This window comes from Monodon monoceros, unplaced genomic scaffold (assembly GCF_005190385.1).
Source record: "Monodon monoceros isolate NGI ecotype Baffin Bay Population unplaced genomic scaffold, NGI_Narwhal_1 Super_Scaffold_16, whole genome shotgun sequence".
Taxonomy (NCBI): domain Eukaryota; kingdom Metazoa; phylum Chordata; class Mammalia; order Artiodactyla; family Monodontidae; genus Monodon; species Monodon monoceros.
The window spans coordinates 27,029,778-27,049,127 of record NW_021703772.1 but is presented as its reverse complement, the minus strand read 5'-3'; the positions used below and the strand labels follow the sequence as shown (position 1 = coordinate 27,049,127).

General features: G+C 38.9%; 1 protein-coding gene across 2 annotated transcripts in view; it reads left to right on the top strand.

The window, feature by feature from the left end:
• UNC80 (unc-80 homolog, NALCN channel complex subunit) overlaps positions 1 to 19,350 on the top strand; it is a 241,679-nt gene that overhangs the window by 56,195 nt on the left and 166,134 nt on the right. For both annotated transcript variants that reach the window (XM_029225347.1, XM_029225346.1), the window contains exons 15-21: positions 677 to 824; positions 3,169 to 3,317; positions 5,714 to 5,880; positions 6,640 to 6,738; positions 10,643 to 10,857; positions 12,315 to 12,421; positions 14,011 to 14,107. In XM_029225347.1, coding sequence (XP_029081180.1) covers positions 677 to 824; positions 3,169 to 3,317; positions 5,714 to 5,880; positions 6,640 to 6,738; positions 10,643 to 10,857; positions 12,315 to 12,421; positions 14,011 to 14,107 — 982 coding nt within the window. The remainder of the gene's footprint in view (positions 1 to 676; positions 825 to 3,168; positions 3,318 to 5,713; positions 5,881 to 6,639; positions 6,739 to 10,642; positions 10,858 to 12,314; positions 12,422 to 14,010; positions 14,108 to 19,350) is intronic.

Here is a 19,350-nt window from a genome sequence, read left to right as displayed (position 1 = left end):
CTGGATCATAAGAAATATATTTTTGAGTAGCAGGGCCTAGTGAATGGTCAATTGCTTTTCATATCCTGAAGACCAACTTCTATTTAAATACCAAACTTCCACAGTCAGAAGCAGACACAAAAATCAACAAACTAGACTTGCCTTTATTTTATGCCTCTTTCATGTTTCAAAGATCCTTCCCTCCTGACCATATAAGAGGACTCTGGACAAGCACTTCCTACAGTCCAGTCACACCATCCATTAAACCTACTTAAATTCAAGACAGCTGAGCATGGGAGTGGCCTGCTCCTTCCCATGGCACAAACCCTTTGAGGTTTTTCTAAACCTTGATGACCAATCCTATCACCTACCTGAATTTTACACTTTAAGTTTTTCCCTTGAGATCTTAAAATCTTGATCTTGGCAAAAATACTGAGCTCTTTCTGGGACAGCATTAGCCCCTAGTTTGGGGTTTCTCCTGAGGAGCAGCCCTTCTCCAAGTCATATACCTAGTACTGCTCAGCCTGTCTCTGCCCACTGCATTCTCAGACAGGAGGGGCTGGCAGGGTTGGTGGGCAGCAGCCGGCAGGGATGGATGGAAATGTTTGCCTTTTGAGGGCTTCTGTCACAGACCACTGGTGTCCCTGTAGCTTAAGCTGGTACCTGTGACTTCTTCACTTTTCTTCCTTCCTTGCAGGCCCAGAACTGCCTCACTAAGTTATACAAGCTAGATAAGATGCAATTCCGACAAACCATGAGGGACTATGTGAACAAAGACTCTCTCAATAACGTAGTGGACTTCTTGCATGCTTTGCTAGGATTTTGTATGGAGCCGGTCACTGACAGTAAGTAAAGCTGCACCGAGTTCTAGGAGAACTCGCTGGGAGGTAAAGCAGGTAGCATTTCAGAGACACCCTAAATTTCTAGGGATAGAATGGAGAGGAGAAGATATCTGTTTGTGTGTGCATCGTGTGTGTAATAAAATATAAACATGAGAAATTTGTACATCATCTTTGACACACTTTAGAGGCTTTCTGAGGACAACTTAGGTCAGCAGATGGGAATTTGGTAAAGCTGTGGCATCCTCACCTGTAGCCCCTCTATCCTTACACTCTGCTCATGGCACTCCTCTCTCTCCCGTGACTTTCTGTTGTATGACTGCTGAGGCAAGGATCAAGGAACAAAGAAATATATTCATTAGTTCAACAAATATGAAATGAGCCAGGCATAGTGCTTGGTGATTTTTTCACAAAATAAAATAGGAAAGGAAAAAAAAAACGACAGTAAACATAGTAGTAACATAATTTTGATATACACATATACTGAATTTTAAAAAGAATGGGCAAAGGGATCTATAGATAGGCTCATAAGCTATAGCTTCATGGCTTTAGGAAAACTCCAGTATAAAGACCTATATTACAGGGCACAACCAGTGAACACAGATGGCATCCATAATAAATGAACACCTCCAATACCACTTGAATGCAAATGCAGTAATGAAGTGAAGGTGATGTATGAAGCCTGATTGGGTAAAATATACATTTTAATTAGAGCCTGGGAAGAAATAACTTCTTGGTATAGGCTGTTATTGTTTATATAGTATATGTGTGATAGTGGTTGATTAATTTATAATGGAGCTATATTTGATGGATTTATTTTTCCTGCTTTCATAATCTTTTTTTTCTTTTAAATTTTTATTGGAGTATAGTTGCTTTACAATGTTGTATTAATTTCCACTCTACAGCAAAGTGAATCAGCTATATGTATACAGATATCCCCTCTTTTTTGGATTTCTTTCCCAGTTAGGTCACCACAGAGCACTGAGTAGAGTTCCCTGTGCTATACAGTAGGTTCTCATTAGTTATCTATTTTATATATAGTAGTGTGTATATGTCAATCCCAACCCCCCAATTCATGCCACTCCCCCTTTTATTTGTGATGGATTTAGAAACAGTTTTTCTGTTTGTACCCCAGGCTTTATTGTTCGGTTTTCACATTAAAGGAAAATATTGTTCCCTATAGAATCCCTGAAATAATCTATGTTATTGAAATTGTTTTAAGCCAAGCACATAACAAATTTATAAATCAATGAAGTGAGAATTGTAGTTGAGGTACTGCAAGAGAAATTCTTGATTACAAACTTTTTTTTTCTCTTTTTTAACCTATTTGAGATAGAAACTATAAGAATAGACTAAAACATTTCTTTCTGTAAGGTAAAATCTAAAGATAATCCACGGCCCATTGACACAGACAGTGAGAGGTTGATAATAAGGTCTGTTACTTTAAAGTGATGAATTCCCTCTGGAATTCTTGAGACGTTAAAGTGGCTCACGATGAATCAGCCAGCCAGAGACACACATCCCTATCTGATCAGTCTTGGAGCTGCACATATCCTGCCCCTACAGTCCACAGGTGGCTCGCAAGCTATGAGGAATACTCTGGCAAGGCCACAGAATGTGTCCATGGAAATGTGAAAAACTGGCATAAAATGCCACATAGGGTGATGGCCTCAGTTCACTGGCGTTTCATGTGTGAATGAGTTATAAGGAGGTGGATCCAAGGGAGGTTGTAGATTTTTCCAATTCATGTGGCTATGGAGTCTCTGGACTCCATAGAAGCTGCTAGAAGTCTTGTGCAGCTCTTGGCCAGACTCAGTCTTTTCTGTTTCCAGTGCTGGCATGAATTCCCCTGCAGGGCCCTGTCCCCCCCACCTTCTCCCCCTGCCGGCTCACCTGGTCAGCCCAACCTCACTCCGCTTCTCACAGACTGAACAGTTTCCAGTGAGAAGCCAGCATTCTTCACCACCAAAAAAGCCAAATCAAATTAAGTCTGTCTCCACTGAGGGACCATTCAGTAAATCATATATTTTTTTATGTGATCACCTATTTAAAAACTACTTAGGTTTAAAAGACTTTCATAGGGTCAACAGTTGATCCTCTTTTTGTTGCTAAGAGTTATCAATTAAAACAGCTCTCAAAGTGATGGAATGTGTCATAGTAAAGACTCTGAAGGAGACTATGAGTTGTTTATCTTTAAGTCCTCATAGAGATGATCAAACCGGGAGTATCCTCAGTCCTCTGTTTCTGTATTTTGTGTAGCCCTTCAGTAACTCCTGGAGTACTTCATTACTTCTTTAAACTATGTAGCTGAATGGAAACACTGCCTTTAATTGGTGCCTTTGCATTCCAGACAAGGCTGGGTTTGGAAATAACTTCACCACGGTGGACAACAAATCCACAGCCCAAAATGTGGAGGGCATCATCGTCAGCGCCATGTTTAAATCCCTCATCACACGCTGCGCTTCAACTACGCATGAATTGCACAGCCCTGAGAATCTGGTGAGAAGCTCACCTCTTCTTCCCACAGGAGTTCTCAGTCTCGTGCCGTGGCCTTGAGAAAGAGAAGTGAAGTCTAAAACTTTTAAAGTTAAAGTATCTATTTTCTCAGTGTCACCAGTAACTCTCAGTAGAAACTCAGCAACACATTTCTCCTCCGTTACTTGTTGTCCTACCTGCAAAGTGGATTATCTTTTCCATCTCAGAGGTTCTGTGGTAGTTGCTGAGATAGTTGCTAGGTACTTAAGAGCCCTTCAGAGAGAAGGTGCTAGAGCCCAGCGTGTTGGCTCATGAAATATTAAAGAAAGTTATACCAAGCTTTTGTTTGAAACCATGCTTACTTTAAAAATTAATGCAAATATGCTGCTGAAATGGGTTTTGTCTTCTTTTATCGAACACTGTAATCTTTTAGCTACTCTTCCAAAGGACAAAGACTGTTAATTAAACCACTGAAGCCACAGGTACAGAGAGCCAGGCTATAAAAGGTTAGTGTTTAATTGCTACTAAGGAGATTGTGGTTTGGGATAGTAAAATGTGGATGAAGACTGAGACATCTGATATGACTAGATGAATTCAGGTCTCTCCGAGGAATAAAGAAGCATTTCTCTGTTTTACCGATCTGTTAGATACAATGACTCCTATGCAGAAATCAGCCCATTTACACATATGGACGCTATCTGCTAATCTACCTAAATCAAAGAAATGGTCTTAAGCTACTCTAAACCACTGAGCCTATGTATCCACTTCACTTGAGATCAACAGAACAAAACCCCAAATGAAAAGGAATTTAATTTTGCTGATTGTTGAAGCCATCCTAGCAAGGTTCTTGGAGTTTGTGAATAACTTGGGTACCATCCATGCATTCAGTTTGGTCATGGCAAGAAGTAATTTGACAAGTTGGTTATAGTATATGCAAGCTCTTATAAGTCTTAACCTACAAACTCGTGTATAGAAGAGATACTATATTTCTTAATTTTCTTTAAATCAACTTAAGTTCGGCTTTGGACCCCCATTCCACCAGAATGGCTGGAAGTTGAACCTCAGGCATTCATGGGTCTCCCCACCTCACAGAGTAGTGCAAAGATCCCCAGGTCTTAGGTAGGACCCAACGCCTGGTGAGGCTCCGTGGGTCTCAGTCATCAGTCATGCCTATTAGTTCACGTAGTGCCCTCTGCTGCTTAGGGATGGGCTCTCTGGTGAGTTTGGGACCCTTGCTTTCTGGGGCCTTGCCTTCCATGGAGGAGCCACCAAATTGCAGAGTGAGAGCATAGGGCCTTGCTGCCCACAGGATCCAAAGGACATTCTATGTTTTCCTTGGTGGTTCTTCCTTCTGCTTTTCTAAACATCATAGGCATAATTGTCCCAGTGGTCTTAGGTTTTGAAACCCAAAAGGGTTATAAGATAAGTGTTTTGTTTTGTAGGCTTCTGTGTTCTGCTTTGTCATGAACTTTTCCTAAGACAAAGAATATAAGTAACTACCTTCTTTTTTTTTTTTTTTTTTTTTTTGCGGTACGCGGGCCTCTCACTGTTGGGGCCTCTCCCGTTGCGGAGCACAGGCTCCAGACGCGCAGGCTCAGCGGCCATGGCTCACGGGCCCAGCCGCTCCGCGGCACGTGGGATCTTGTGGGATCTTCCCGGACCGGGGCATGAACCCGTGTCCCCTGCACCGGCAGGCGGACTCTCAACCACTGCGCCACCAGGGAAGCCCAGTAACTACCTTCTTAAAGAGAGAAGAGAGTGGGGGAAATGCTGAATGCAAAGCTTAATATCTTTAAAATAAAAGTCCTGCATTAAAAGTTGAATCACTAATATGTTGGTTTTAACAGCCCTGTATCATCTTAAGTCCATAGTCGAGCTCATGTTCAAATGGGCTACAACATACATATTATTTGTTAAATCTGTGAAGCAAAATGGATCATCCTTGAATATCAGGCTCTGTTGGAAGTATCTAGAGGACTTAGCATATTTTATCACAATGATGCAGAAAATTTGGAGAAGCTGAACAGAGACTGAAATCTCTAGTCTAGACAAAATTCTGATTGCCTTTTTTTTGCAGGCATCTCTTCAGAAGTCACAATTAAGAGAGAAAATTAAAAGCTTGGGAATCCAGTGGTTAAAAGTGTAAATTGATGTCTTTCTAATGATACAGCCAACTTTCTGAATATGAAGCATGGTAACCATCTTTTTTCATACTAAGGATGATGGGCAAGGCTCTTGGTAATGTTACCATAGGAACAATGGAGGGACAGGATACCGTTGGTTTCACTGTAGTAATATGTTTTCTTCTTATGATTCCAATGCTCATCTAAATCCAAGGAATTACCCTCTACCCCTCTTTCTGTGGACACTATTCAATCACAGCTATCTTCCCCCGCACTTTCTTTCTGGCCTCCAAACAGGGGCTGTATTGTGACATCCGTCAGCTGGTCCAGTTTATCAAAGAGGCCCATGGGAATGTCTTCAGGAGAGTGGCCCTCAGTGCTTTGCTTGATAGTGCTGAGAAGTTGGCACCAGGGAAAAAGGTGGAGGAAAATGAACCAGAATCTAAGCCTGGAGGTGGTAAAAGGTTGGAAGCTTGAGCTCTCTGAATATGAGGGTTTGCCTATGTCTGTAGAATATAATCTTCTGTTGTACTGTCCGTATGGTTCCTACATGGTGTGTAACTCCAGTACAGGGATGGGGGAACTATAATTTTTTGTACAAGTGATATCACTGGTGGTGGCCCAGCAACAGATTAGAAAAGGAATGAGTTTACCGTCAAATAAATGCTGCCTTTGTATGAATCAGAGCTCAGTTGATCCCAAACTTTCATACACTTGAACCACACTTCATAGCTCTTAATTACATGGTAAAATGTTATCTGTGTTTTGGTCCCTCCTATAGCTAACTTACATTCTTATCCAGAAAGGAAAAGCAATTACTGATACCATATCATCCTGTTCAGCAAGTAATATTTTTAACATGGCAGAAGAAAAATTGCTGAGCAATGCCCAATTATTTTTTCTTCTAATAAATACAAACTTATTGTATGCCTCTTATATAAGAATTGCCACTTACGAAGATTAAAAGAAATACCTAAACTTGAAATCCTGCCAGTAGTTAATGGCTCTGTCTGCAATGATGGTGGTATCCTTAGGCAATATGGTAGCTAGGTCATGACTCAAATGGTAGGATATGTTCCATACCGACATAGACTCATGATGGTATAGGGTGTGCAGGGCATTTAAGTTGTCTATAGCAAAGTGTTTTGCTTTATGAAGTATATGAAGTATTGGGAGGTGGTGTCCTGCTATGTTGTGATTGGTGGAATGTACCATTTGCATAGGTCAGAGGCAGGAAGCATTGTGGATAAAGGCCAGGTGACCTCTGCACCTGAGGAATGTCGCAGCTTCATGTCCGGTCGCCCCTCACAGACTCCAGAGCAGTAAGTAGCGTTGGTTTTGTCTCCCATGGAGTGGGTTGAGCACTTCCCACTGGAAGAAATTCTGTTTTCTAAGTTGCTGTTCGTTTGTTTTTCATTTCTGTTGAACTTCTCCTTCTGCCCTTTATTTTTCACTCCCAAAGCCACTAATCTCTACGGGCCCAAATCACAAATAACCAACCTCGTGCTTCCAGGAAGCCTCCCTCACTGCCTTTCCCATTGCCAGTCTCTACCCCACTTCTGCCTTTCATGCACAATCCTACAGATTAATCTTGAAAAATAGCATGTGTATCAGGTGGGCTGGGGATGGCATCCACTTTCTTGCTTAAAATCACTTACGACTGTCAATGTAATCAATGAAGCTTTTCCAAAAATAAGTAAGATAATCTACTCTCCTGTCCAGCGTTAGCTGAAACATCGACTCTTCTCCTTTTCACCTTGGTTCTCTCCTGAGATCCTTTCCAATGCCCTCTGATATCAGTTTATCTCTACTTTTCATAATAACAAAATCAAAAGCATCATGAAAATAGTGCCCTCAGAAAATGTGAGGATTACCGTAGACACCAAATATACAGTCTAGTTCTATGCAAGGCTCACTTCTATTCATTCTTCTTTTGAGACCTATTGCCCCACAAGTGGTGTGATCAATATTTAAAATATCATCATTTTAGGTATACCATTCTACTTCCCCAAACCCTGATTTAGTATTAAATGATTATCCTTCCAGAAATTCTGCAGGATATTCCAGATTTTATAATATGCCCTCTCTATAGTCAAGGAAATCACCGTCATGAAATAGGACCTTGGTAATCCACAACAAACAAAACCTTTAAGGAACAAAAAGTCTGCAGTTTTTGTAGGCCTTCAAAATCTTAGAAACTGCCCCTAAAATGGGTGGAGAAAAGTAAGGAGAAGGTAAATCAACCCCATGGGTGCAGGGACCTCATGAGTTTTTACTTACCATTACAGACCCAATGCCTAGATGGGGCTTGGCCCATCGTAGGCACTTAATTTTAAGAATGAATGAATGACAGTCAATGAAACAGTAGACTTGCCAAATTACCATGTAGCCTTTGTCTCCTTTAATTTCCATTCTCAAAACTGAGGTTTAGTTTTTCCTTTCAGGACGTCTTTAAGGACATAGTAAAAATCCAAACATAAGCTCTAAGGGAAAAAAAATTAATGTGAAAGGCAAAGGTCTGTCTGTAGCTGAATAACCAACCACAAGACTAGTTAAAAGTCCTTACATACAGAATCTGTCCAAAAAAGGAGAGAGGACTTTTCCCAAAATAACAGTAATAACTATTAAGCTAATCTGAATAATAAGAATGATTTAATAGGTAAACTAGGTTTAAACATAAAACTGTGTACCTTGATAGGTGATTTAGTTTTCTAGATTGCAAAAGATTCTTTCTCTGTAGTGTTCTGTAAACACCACCTGATTTCTCAGCATTTAGCACATGTCTGTTCTTTCCCTTGAATGAAGATACATGTATTAATATGCCTCTACATAAAAATTTCCACTTGGAGGGATGTCATAGAATGTCAAACATGGGATTTTTCCCTGGTCCAAGTGGGCCCAGGAGATGAGCACACCACATGTCCTCTGTTTAGCACTGGAGAAAGGTGGGTGCGTGATTATGGCTCCTCCTCTGCCAGAAGACAGAGAACTTTCTCTTCCCCCTACCCCCCTCATACCCTTTACTTCTCCTTTTTCCCTTTGAAATAAAAATGACATTAACTCAGTAATATTAAAAGCAGTTTTATATGCCCACATCTCTGAAACTCGTGATTGATACACACGCATTGGACAGCGCTGATGCGGCATTTTATTGTAAAGCTGATCAATTATAGTCTCCCTGGATATTTCCCCACTCAGGCCACGTAGTCATATACTCATCACTGTGTTGCACATTCCCCACAGGTAAGAAATGCTTCAAACACTGTGATCGTTTGATAAAAATAGCAAGGAAGTCAAATTCTAAAACACTGCTTTAAATTCACACCATATTTGCTAAACGGAATGTCCTGAATTAAAATAATAATTAAAGGTATTTAGTACTCTAATGAGATTTTGAGAGAAAAAATCTGCATCCCCATGTAAATATCCCCAGAAAATGACTGCTTTACACAGTACTGTCAAATTTTAGGTAGATCCCAGATTTAACCCCAAAGCTTATAAACAGACCATTACCCAAACCCCCCCCCCAAAATAATTTCATCACATGTTACTAGAGTATTCTCCATAACCTTTTCTTTCCAAATTACTAAAGTATAATAATATGTGTTCTTCAAGTTGCCAAATGTGGAAAACACAGAAAAGCATAGAGAAAAAAAATGTTTAAATACCTTCAATTAGAAATAACCACAGTAAACTTTTGGTGTATTATGTTGGGTACATGTTTGAGCATGTGTACACATGAGCTTACACAAAGACACATACACGTGTACTTTTTTTATTGACCTGGTGATATCCTGCTTAATCCATTTTATCAGTGCCTTTTAACTTTGCAATATATCATCAACATTCCCCATATCACTAGTCTTCTGAAAATAGGATTTTAATGACTACAGAGGATGCCATCATATGGAAGTCGCATAATTTATTCAGCTGTTTCCCTAGAGGTAAACATTTAGATTATTTCCAATTTTTAACATTGACCCAGAAGCCTCAGTGAGCATTTGACCTTCTTAGTATCTACATCTTAGATACTAAGTAGATACTTAGTATCTACATCTTAGTATATTGTCCCATCATTTCCTTGGGATAACTTCCTGGAAATTGAAGTTTTTTGTCATGGGTGTAGACATAGCCTTTGGATAACATCTTACAAACTTACCCTCTAGAAAAGTTGACTCATTCTCTCATCATGGCAGTATGACAGTGTCATTGCTTTCTTCCCCTCCCAGCCCACCCCACCTTAATCTTTGCCTATTTAATGAGTGAAAATAGGGATCTCATTTCAACTGGCCTTTTTTTAAAATTCCTAGTGAGATTAAACTCTGCATACCATTGGCCACTTATCTTTTTCCTCTTGTGGAATGCCCTAGTCAAAAATCCCTTTGGAGATGTTCCCATTTGTCTTACTGAGTCAGGCTAATTTTTTGTTTTACTTTTTTTTTTCTTTTTTTTTTTTTTTTGCGGTACATGGGCCTCTCACTGTTGTGGCCTCTCCCGTTGTGGAGCACAGGCTCCAGACGCCCAGGCTCAGCGACCATGGTTCACGGGCCCAGCCGCTCTGCGGCACGTGGGATCTTCCCGGACCGGGGCACGAACCCGTGTCCCCTGCATCGGCAGGCGGACTCTCAACCACTGCGCCACCAGGGAAGCCCTTTTTTCCTTTTAAACCTTAAGTTTCTTTGACTTAAGAAAGCTAAATAATCAGGCACTATGAAAATTACTTAGTGAAAAATTGTGGGATGATGCATCCCCTGGGTGTGGTGATTGCATTTTATTTATTTATTCGTTCAAGGATTTTTGTGAGTTTATTTAGGGCCAAGAATTATACTGTCCTGCGGTAGGGGTGGGGAATAAGATATGGTGCTGCACACCCCCCAGGGAACTTAAAAAAATAAAAAGTTAAATATTTACTGACACTGTAAGTGCTTCAGCTTTTATGACTCACACTCGCAGACGATTACCTGCAGTAATATTTAGTCTTATATCATGGCTGAAAAAAATGATTTCCTCAACTTGACAGCTGAGACATGGCTATTTTCAAGAAGAGCTCAGAGAGTCAAGCTTGATCTCCTTCCTTCCACTCCCACTCCGCCTCTTCCTAAATCCCAGCCCATCAAAGATCATGCTGCACGATTTGCCACAGTGTCATTGGCAGGAGGTTGAAAGAAATGTAAGAGAATTTCACATGTGTTCAGACGTTTAACCCTCTCCTCTGCTTGCTTGCAGCGATGAACAAATGCAAGGGGGCAACATGGGGCGGAAAGATTTCTGGCGCAAGATGTTCAAATCCCAGAGTGCGGCGAGTGATACCAGCAGCCAGTCTGAGCAGGACACTTCAGAATGCACCACTGCTCACTCGGGGACCACCTCTGACCGGCGCACCCGCTCTCGGTCACGTAGAATTTCCCTCCGAAAGAAGCTTAAACTCCCCATAGGTAAAAGTATGTCTGTATTTATCTTACGGATTCTCTTATTCCCTGCCATGTCCTCAAACCAACTCACAATCAAAACAGAGCAACTCGTGGGAAGGTAGAGAAAGGGAAAGCTTTCAAGTCGCAAAGCCTAGGCTGACTCCTTCATTTACTCATTCATTCATTCATTTTTTTCAGCAGATATTTCTCAAACCTTTCCTATGAGCTTCTATGGTGTGCAAACACTGTGCTAGGATTCAGGGATTAAATGGTGAGCAGAATTTCACAATGCCTGACTTTGCTGAATTTACAATCTATTAGGGGTGACAATCACTAAAGCAGATAATCATACAACTAAATAGAGTTGCAAACTATGAATTTTTTTTTTTTGGTTGCATTGGGTCTTCATTGCGGTGCTCAGGCTTCTCACTGCGGTGGCTTCTTCTGTTGTGGAGCATGGGCCCTAGGCGCATGGGCTTCAGTAGTTGCAGCATGCGGGCTCAGTAGTTGTGGTACCGGGCCCTACAGCACAGGCTTAGTGGTTGCGGCGCATGGGCTTAGTTGCTCTGCGGCATGTGGGATCTTCCCAGGCCAGGGATCGAACCTGTGTCCCCTGCACTGGCAGACGATTCTTTAACCACTGTGCCACCAGGGAAGTCCCCAAACTATCAATTTTATGAGGGAAGTATATGTAGTGCCCTAAAAGCATGCAACGATGAGACCTAACCTAAATGAGGGGGAGGAGAGGCAGGAATCAGGGAAGGCTTCCTGAAGGAAGAGATATTAAGATCTGCAGGGTACTTGGGAGAAGGAGGAAGGAGAGCATTCCAGGTGGTAGCAGTACAATGTGCAAAGGTATTAGGAGGGAGGGACATGGAAGAACTGAGACAAGAGTGGCTGCATGACTATGGTGAAGCCATAGGGACCAGAGCGTGTGGGCCTTGCAGGTCAGGTTGTCTCTTCATCCTGCAGCCCTACAGAGCCAAGGTGGGATGTTGAACAGGGGGATAGCATGAGCAGGTAAACTTTTTTTGTAAAAGATCACTGCATGGAAAACACATTGGAGGGAGCATGAGTGGATATGGGGGACCAGATAGAAAGCTGCCAGGTATAAGTAATGGTAGCTTGGACTGGGTGGTGACCGTGTAGATGGAGAGAAGTAGACATATTTGAAAGATACTTAGGAGGTAAAATCAACAGGACTTAACGGAAGATGTGAAAGTTGTCAAAGAGAACTGTATGGATTACGGTTTTAATCATGCAAGAGGCCTGGGTTCTTTTTGTTCTGATTTAGTCATGTAATTTTATAGTCCAACACTGAATGTTTTTATTCAAAGCATGTACATTTCGAAGACAATTTGTTTTCACTTTTATTTACATCAAGTCATGTAACTTTCATTGCTTGTTGGGCACATGCCAACTTTTTTGTTTAATCCATTTGGGAGAAAATGCTATAATGGTCTAATTTTTTTTGAATTATTAACTAGGAAACTGGCTGAAACGATCCTCCCTCTCAGGCCTGGCAGATGGTGTGGAGGACCTCCTGGACATCAGCTCTGTGGACCGCCTCTCTTTCATCAGGCAAAGCTCCAAGGTAAACAGGACATTACTTACGTAAGAGAATGTTGGAGTCACTGATAGAAAAATGTCAGGGCTGAGAACTGCTAAACACCTGGAGGGGCCAAATAAGGAGGAGCTGAAGAAATTCTCTTCAAGGTAAGTAAGCTTTGGAAACTTAAGTGAACTATGGAAACTAAGATGTCTTAGTATGAGGCAATCATAGAAAGGAAAAAAGTGACAAAAAACTATGAATAAAATTGTAATGCAGATATAGAGAGGTATATAGGTATTAATTCCCAGCTACTTTTTTTCTTTGTTTTTTTTGTTTTGTTTTTTTTGGCGGTACGCAGGCCTCTCACCGTTGTGGCCTCTCCCGTTGCAGAGCACAGGCTCTGGATGCGCAGGCTCAGTGGCCATGGCTCATGGGCCCAGCCGCTCCGCAGCATGTGGGATCTTCCCGGACCGGGGCACGAACCCACGTCCCCTGCATCGGCAAGCGGACTCTCAACCACTGCGCCACCAGGGAAGCCCCCAGCTACTTTTAATACATGTATGAAATCCTAACATCTCAAGCTCCTATCCAAGGACACATAATTGTATAGTGATTTCTTTTACACACACACACACACACACACACACACACACACACACACACACACACACACACACCATATATTTTCCTTCCCTACTTTTCCTACCATCTGAACATTTCTCCCCTTTGAAAAGGATTAAGAAGCTCAGGATGATTTTTCCCACTAAGTGCTTCTTCTGTTAAGCATTGTAGTAGCATGCAGTTTGGAAAAGGTCGTGATTCTTAGTGAAATCCATTTCTGATAAGAGTCTTCCCTGTGGCTGATTCGTGGCCTGGTTGCTGTAATTTTCAGCATGTAATAGGAGTTACATTTCTTTATATACAAATTATTTGCTTATACTCTTTCTTCTTTGAATCTCACTAAAACCAGTTTTCTTCTATCTCTTTTTAAAGTAATATTTTGGAGTTATAAAAAGATTATAGCAACCTTATAAGACATTTAGAAGATATATTTATAATTCCTTCTTCATATTCTTTTTACTAAAATTTGGCCAAGTATTTGAGGGTCTGTGAGGTCCATAGCTTCCTTGCTTTGCTGTAAACAAACACATTTTAAGTGTTAGGAAAAAAACATGTTATTGCACTTTAGTTATAGTACACATTATAAATTCATTTATACCGGTTCTTTCATAGAGATTTGAAATCTTCTATTTGGCTATCTTTTACTTTCATCTGATTCTCAGTTGTGGTGTTGTTTGTAAAGGATGAATATGACTTGTTCATAAATTTGAGTTTGGACTTTATCAGAATTAAACTCTAAGAATATCTCAATTGCTCACTAAATTATTTTCATAGTGCCTGATTATTTTACTTTCAATCTATGACCAAGACTCTCAAATTATAGTTATAAGTGATGTCTTTTTTGGCACATGGGAATAAACTATACAGACTAGCTAACCAGATGTGGAAGCCAAAAGAAATGAAGTGACCTTTATATTCTAAACAACTTATTTTTCAAGGTAAAGGTTAGTATAAACACAAAGAATTTCCTCTGAATTGAGTTATCTGACTACCGTCCATTTTTCTCTCAGGTCAAATTCACCAGTGCTGTAAAGCTTTCTGAAGGTGGACCAGGGAGTGGAATGGAAAACGGGAGAGATGAAGAGGAGAATTTCTTCAAGCGTCTTGGTAAATGTCACTTGGCCTAAGAATTACATGCAACTTTCATTACACAGAACAAACATTTGATTAGATAAAATGATCTACTTTCTATTTCCTTTGATTTCTTATTCATTTCTTTCTCATATGTGTTTTGTTTGTACTACTATTTATAGCTTCTCTATTTATTATCAATTTGGTGCAACAATTATGGAAGTCCTACCATGTTCCTCATTCCCTAGTGGGCCCTGGGTGTGCAAAGAATAAGACACAGACTTTTCTTCTGCTGTTTTGTCCCTTATTAAAATCTGAGAGTTCTAAAAAAAACTCCAGGTATCCTTTTATCCACCCACCTATCTACTTAGGAATTCTGCACATTATATCCCAGACGGGTGGCCGGCCACCCTCTGAACACTTCCACCGAGGGCAAGTTTATTACTTTACAAAGCAACCTGTTCCAGAACTAGACAGCTTTCATTGTGAGAAAGTCTTTCCTTATGTGCTGAAAATATACTTATCCATAAATTTGACTCACTAGTCCTAGTCATGATATCTGTAGCCACACACACACGCACACTCATACCCACATAATGCCAGTTTCACTTATTATCTATTTCATGTTCTCTCTTTTGATCTCACTTCTGCTCATTAAATATTGTTGATTCCTTTTGTTTTCCTTACATAGAAGAGTCTCTAGATCCATCACCAACCTGATTTCATTTTGCTATGTATTCTAATTAGATGATGTGCTTTACAGAATATGGTGCTTCAGATGGAATGCAATGCACTATATTTGACTTTAATCAGTGTAATAGATAGTGTAACTGTTAAGCTCCCAGGGATGCAGCCAGTGGATGAACACAATTTAAGACTGCATTATCTGTTTTCACATCACAGAATTGGTTTGTATTGAATTTTGGATTAACTTTTGCCACCTGTCCTTCTCATGAACAAATATCATGCATTACTTTGATGTAGCCCTTATTCATTCTTCATCTCAAAATAAATAAAATGTATTGTTTCATTAACTTGGGGGGTAGTTAAGTCACTTGTCCAGGGATTCTGAATCTTTTCTTCTCTACAATTGTGCTATAAAAATCTATCATGAGAGACATACACATTTCCCTGTTTTCATCCAAGTTGTTGATACTCTCACAAAGCAGGACAAATACAAAGAAATAGCTCCTAGAGCACATGTAGTTGACTTTTATTGATTAACAATTTGTGGGTACAGTTTTTCAGCCAACCATACATTTAATTTACTAGTGATCAGCAAGCACTTTCCTACTTTATACAAAAAACATCATTAGACTTTACTAAAAAATTATCTCACTGATATCTTTATAACTCTGTCAAAAGGAGGAATGTAACAGTTCAACACGCTGTCTTCTTCAGTAAACTACAGTGGTGTCTATGATTACTTCTGTGTTGTTGTTTTTTTTAGTGTTCCTCCCTATCCAATTCTCTCTTACAGAATTTGGCTAGGACACACATCAGCCTTATTAGTCTGTGGTTTCAAAAATCTTCCTAATAATTGGGATCTTTGTCATTTTCAATCCTCTTGTACTCTTTCCAGTCATGATATTTTAGAGATATATCTAGTGTTCAAAACTGTCGGTGTTATAAAGACATTTTTGTGGTGGTTCTTTGAGAATGAAGTGTGGAACTAAAGTATGTTCTCTAGGTATGTGCTGTGTTAGCTGGATGTCATTTGACTAGTACTGTGATCGCATCTCCAGGTCATTTCTGTGCACTAGAGTGTAATTTGATGGAACTGAGGCTTAAACTCAGAAACTAGGGTCTTTCACATTTGGTGCCTTTTTAATGAAGCTTTTCTGTACTTTCCCATCTGTGAATTTTTCTCCTTAGTAGAAAGGATGAAAGCATAATTGAGTTGTTTACCCTCCTTTGATTTCCTTACACTCCCTTCTTCAAGTAATAGGTCAATATTTTTACTCTTGTTCCAAATATGTTATCGTTATTGTTTCATAACATCCTGGATTTTGAGTTTTCTTCATCCACTGTTCTTACAGATTTCAACTATTGTTTCACATAGTTTTTATATTCCATTCACAAATAGAAAAGACCTGATACAGAATATTCATACAGCCTGAGTCTAGGATGAGTTTGTGTCAACAATACCTGTAATACAGACAGTCTCTTCCTGTGTGCCTAGAAGACAAAACGATAAAGTCTGGGACTGATTTTGGAATATTTTATGTGCTTTGGACTGGCAAAAGAAGATGGCTTGTACATCATCATTCTTTGTCCACGATCTCTGGCTTGTTAAAAATTATAAAAGGTATTCTCTGAGTAACTCTTTCAGAATCTCTCACAAAAGACAGGTATCTCCAGCTATTCTATAAAACCAGAAGAACATTATCTGCTAATCTAAGAACATTGTATTTTGCAACAACTACCATACTTAGCCTTGTGAACATCTTTCTAACTTTGAGCCTGCTTTTGCTTATTTCTTTCTTTCTTTTTTACTTTGCAATCTGTGAATAAATGATCCCCATCCATCCATTATAGATGCATTGTCTTTTTTCCTTCTCATTTAAATTATTTTCATTTAATTGCATATTTTCTGTTTCTTTCTTTAAAGTTGTTAAAGAAAGCAAATATGAAACGTTCTTACCCTCAATTTCAATGTAGTACCTGAACTTCACTGAGCTAAGATAAAATGCAATAGGTGATAGAATTTTTTCAATCTAAAAAATTATTCAACGAATGAAAAACACATCTGCTGAACATTTAACAGAACTGAAATTACATTCACAGACCAGCTATCTTTTTCGTCTATATTTTTCTATTCACTAAGAATATTTTATTTTAGAAATCATGATGTCTCTATCTGAGGGAAGATATTTCATTAAAGCAATGGGTTTTTTTTTTCCAGCTGATCAGCAAAACTTACTGAATATCTTCTTTTTGCTCAGCTCTGCCATAAACTGTATGGAAAGTGCTGCTTAAAGAAATACTAGATTTTGAAATGCTCCTTTGGGATTTAACAGCTTTTTAAAAATGCATTCTATGTAAATCATACCTCAGTAAATTTAATGTTAAAAAATAGTAAATAAATGCAACTAAAACGTACTGAGACTAAAAAATTATTCATGGCCAAGGAAGCCAAGAGGCATCTTTACATTCTAGTAAGTTTATATAAAAGATTGATATAGAAGAGGTACCTTTTATAGGCAAATTACTTTTCAACATTTCTTTCAGTATTACAATACGAAATGTCAGCAGGGTACAACTTGACAATCAGTTTGTAACATGTACAGTGTTGATTTATTTATTACAGTAGCTTTCCTGACATAATCACTACCTTCAGCAGTATGTAAAGGTCTGAACTCTTTCAACATAAACATTCAGGTATTCTAGAGACACAGTGTGGCAGAGTGGTAAGAGTACAGGCTGGTTGTCACTAGGTTTGGATTTGAATTCTGACTTTATCACTTTCTGTTGCATGAACTTAGACTAGGCTACTTAACCTGTCCCTTTTCTCTTTATCTTTCTGTCTCTATTCTCTCTCTCTCTTTAATTATCTTTAAAGATCTATCTTACATGACTGTTACAAAAAATTTTTTAAAATAAATTATAAAATATTTCATATAGTACTTGGCACACACTAAGTGCTCAAAAAGTTAGTAAATATATTGTTATCTATTAATACTTTATAGATAAAATGGAAAATTTCCATTGTAAATAGCTTTTACTTACAGCGTGATCCTTATGTCCTGGGCTCGTAGGAGTCTGCTGATCTTCTTACCTGTAATAAGTGTACATCATTCTGTGAATGATTCTTCACAGAATAGGTTCTTGCTGACAAAGATTGTTTTGATCACTTTTCTCTTATTTTATTTATACTCTTTAACTGCATTGTTTCTGAAGTTCTTTCAATCAAAATGACACTTTCTTTAGTAATACTGAATACATTTCTTTTAGAATTAATTAGCTTGTCAAAAATATTAGAAGAAATGGTGGGATAATTATTCTTAATGCTTCCTTTAATAAAATGATGACAACTGTTTTTAATAAATTGGTTAAATAGGAATATTTTTTTTACCATCCATCCTGTCTTATATATTAGTTCTATTACAAATTTTAGAGTTATCACTTAATGTATCTTAAATCTTAATTATAGTATGAAATAATAAAACAACTGGATTCACTAAAAAGAAAAATATTACTTGGGATCTACCTTAAATTCAAGGTTTAAGTTTAGGTACTGTTAAGGTTATAATTTTTTTTAATGGATGAGATTTCCTGTGATATGTGTATCTATCAAAGGGCTATATATAAATTATTAATAAAGTGATATATAGATAGGAAAAATAACAGGAGTTACCTGTTCTGATAGCTTTGGTAATGTCCAGTGAGTAAACAGAGTAGTATTTTGAAAGGCAGCTGTCTGGAAACAGCATTGTCCAAGAAACGTTTGTTCCTTATTTGTAGTTTCTAGCTTTACCTTCAGTATACCATTTGAAATTCTGTCTTCTGAATTTTTTCCACCTTTAGATTCTTCTTGTGCTACTTCCTTTTGCATTTAATACAAAATATGCTATACTAAATGGAAAAAAAAATACTGAAGTTGTTGAATATAGAATTTTCAATATGGAATATTTGTACCTGAAAAGGAAATGTACCCATAAGGAATGAAATATGGGAAATGTTGATAATAATATTTTAATTATAATCTGAGCCTTTTAAAAAAAATTTATTTTGTTGAAGTACAGTTGATTTACAATATTGTGTTAATTTCTGCTGTTCAGCAAAGTAATTCAGTTATACATATATACACATTCTTTTTCATATTCTTTTCCATTATGGGTTTATCACAGGATATTGAATATAGTTCCCTGGGCTGTAGAGTAGGACCTTGCTTTTTTTTTTTAATTACTTAGTTTATTTCATTTTTGGCTGCATTGGGTCTTTGTTGCTGCACATGGGCTTTCTCTAGTTGTGGCAAGCGGGGGCTACGCTTCATTGCAGTGAGTGGGCTTCTCATTGTGGTGGCTTCTCTTGTTGCGGAGTATGGGCTCTAGGTGCGTGGGCTTCAGTAGCTGTGGCTTACAGGCTCTAGAGCACAGGCTCAGTAGTCGTGGCACAGAGGATTAGTTTCTCCGTGGCATGTGGGATCTTCCCGGACCAGGGTTCGAACCCGTGTCCCCTGCAGTGTCAGGCAGATTCTTAACCACTGCGCCACCAGGGAAGCCCCTGAACCATTTTTGTGCTTATGAAAATTTTCAAACATAGACAAAGAGTAAAAA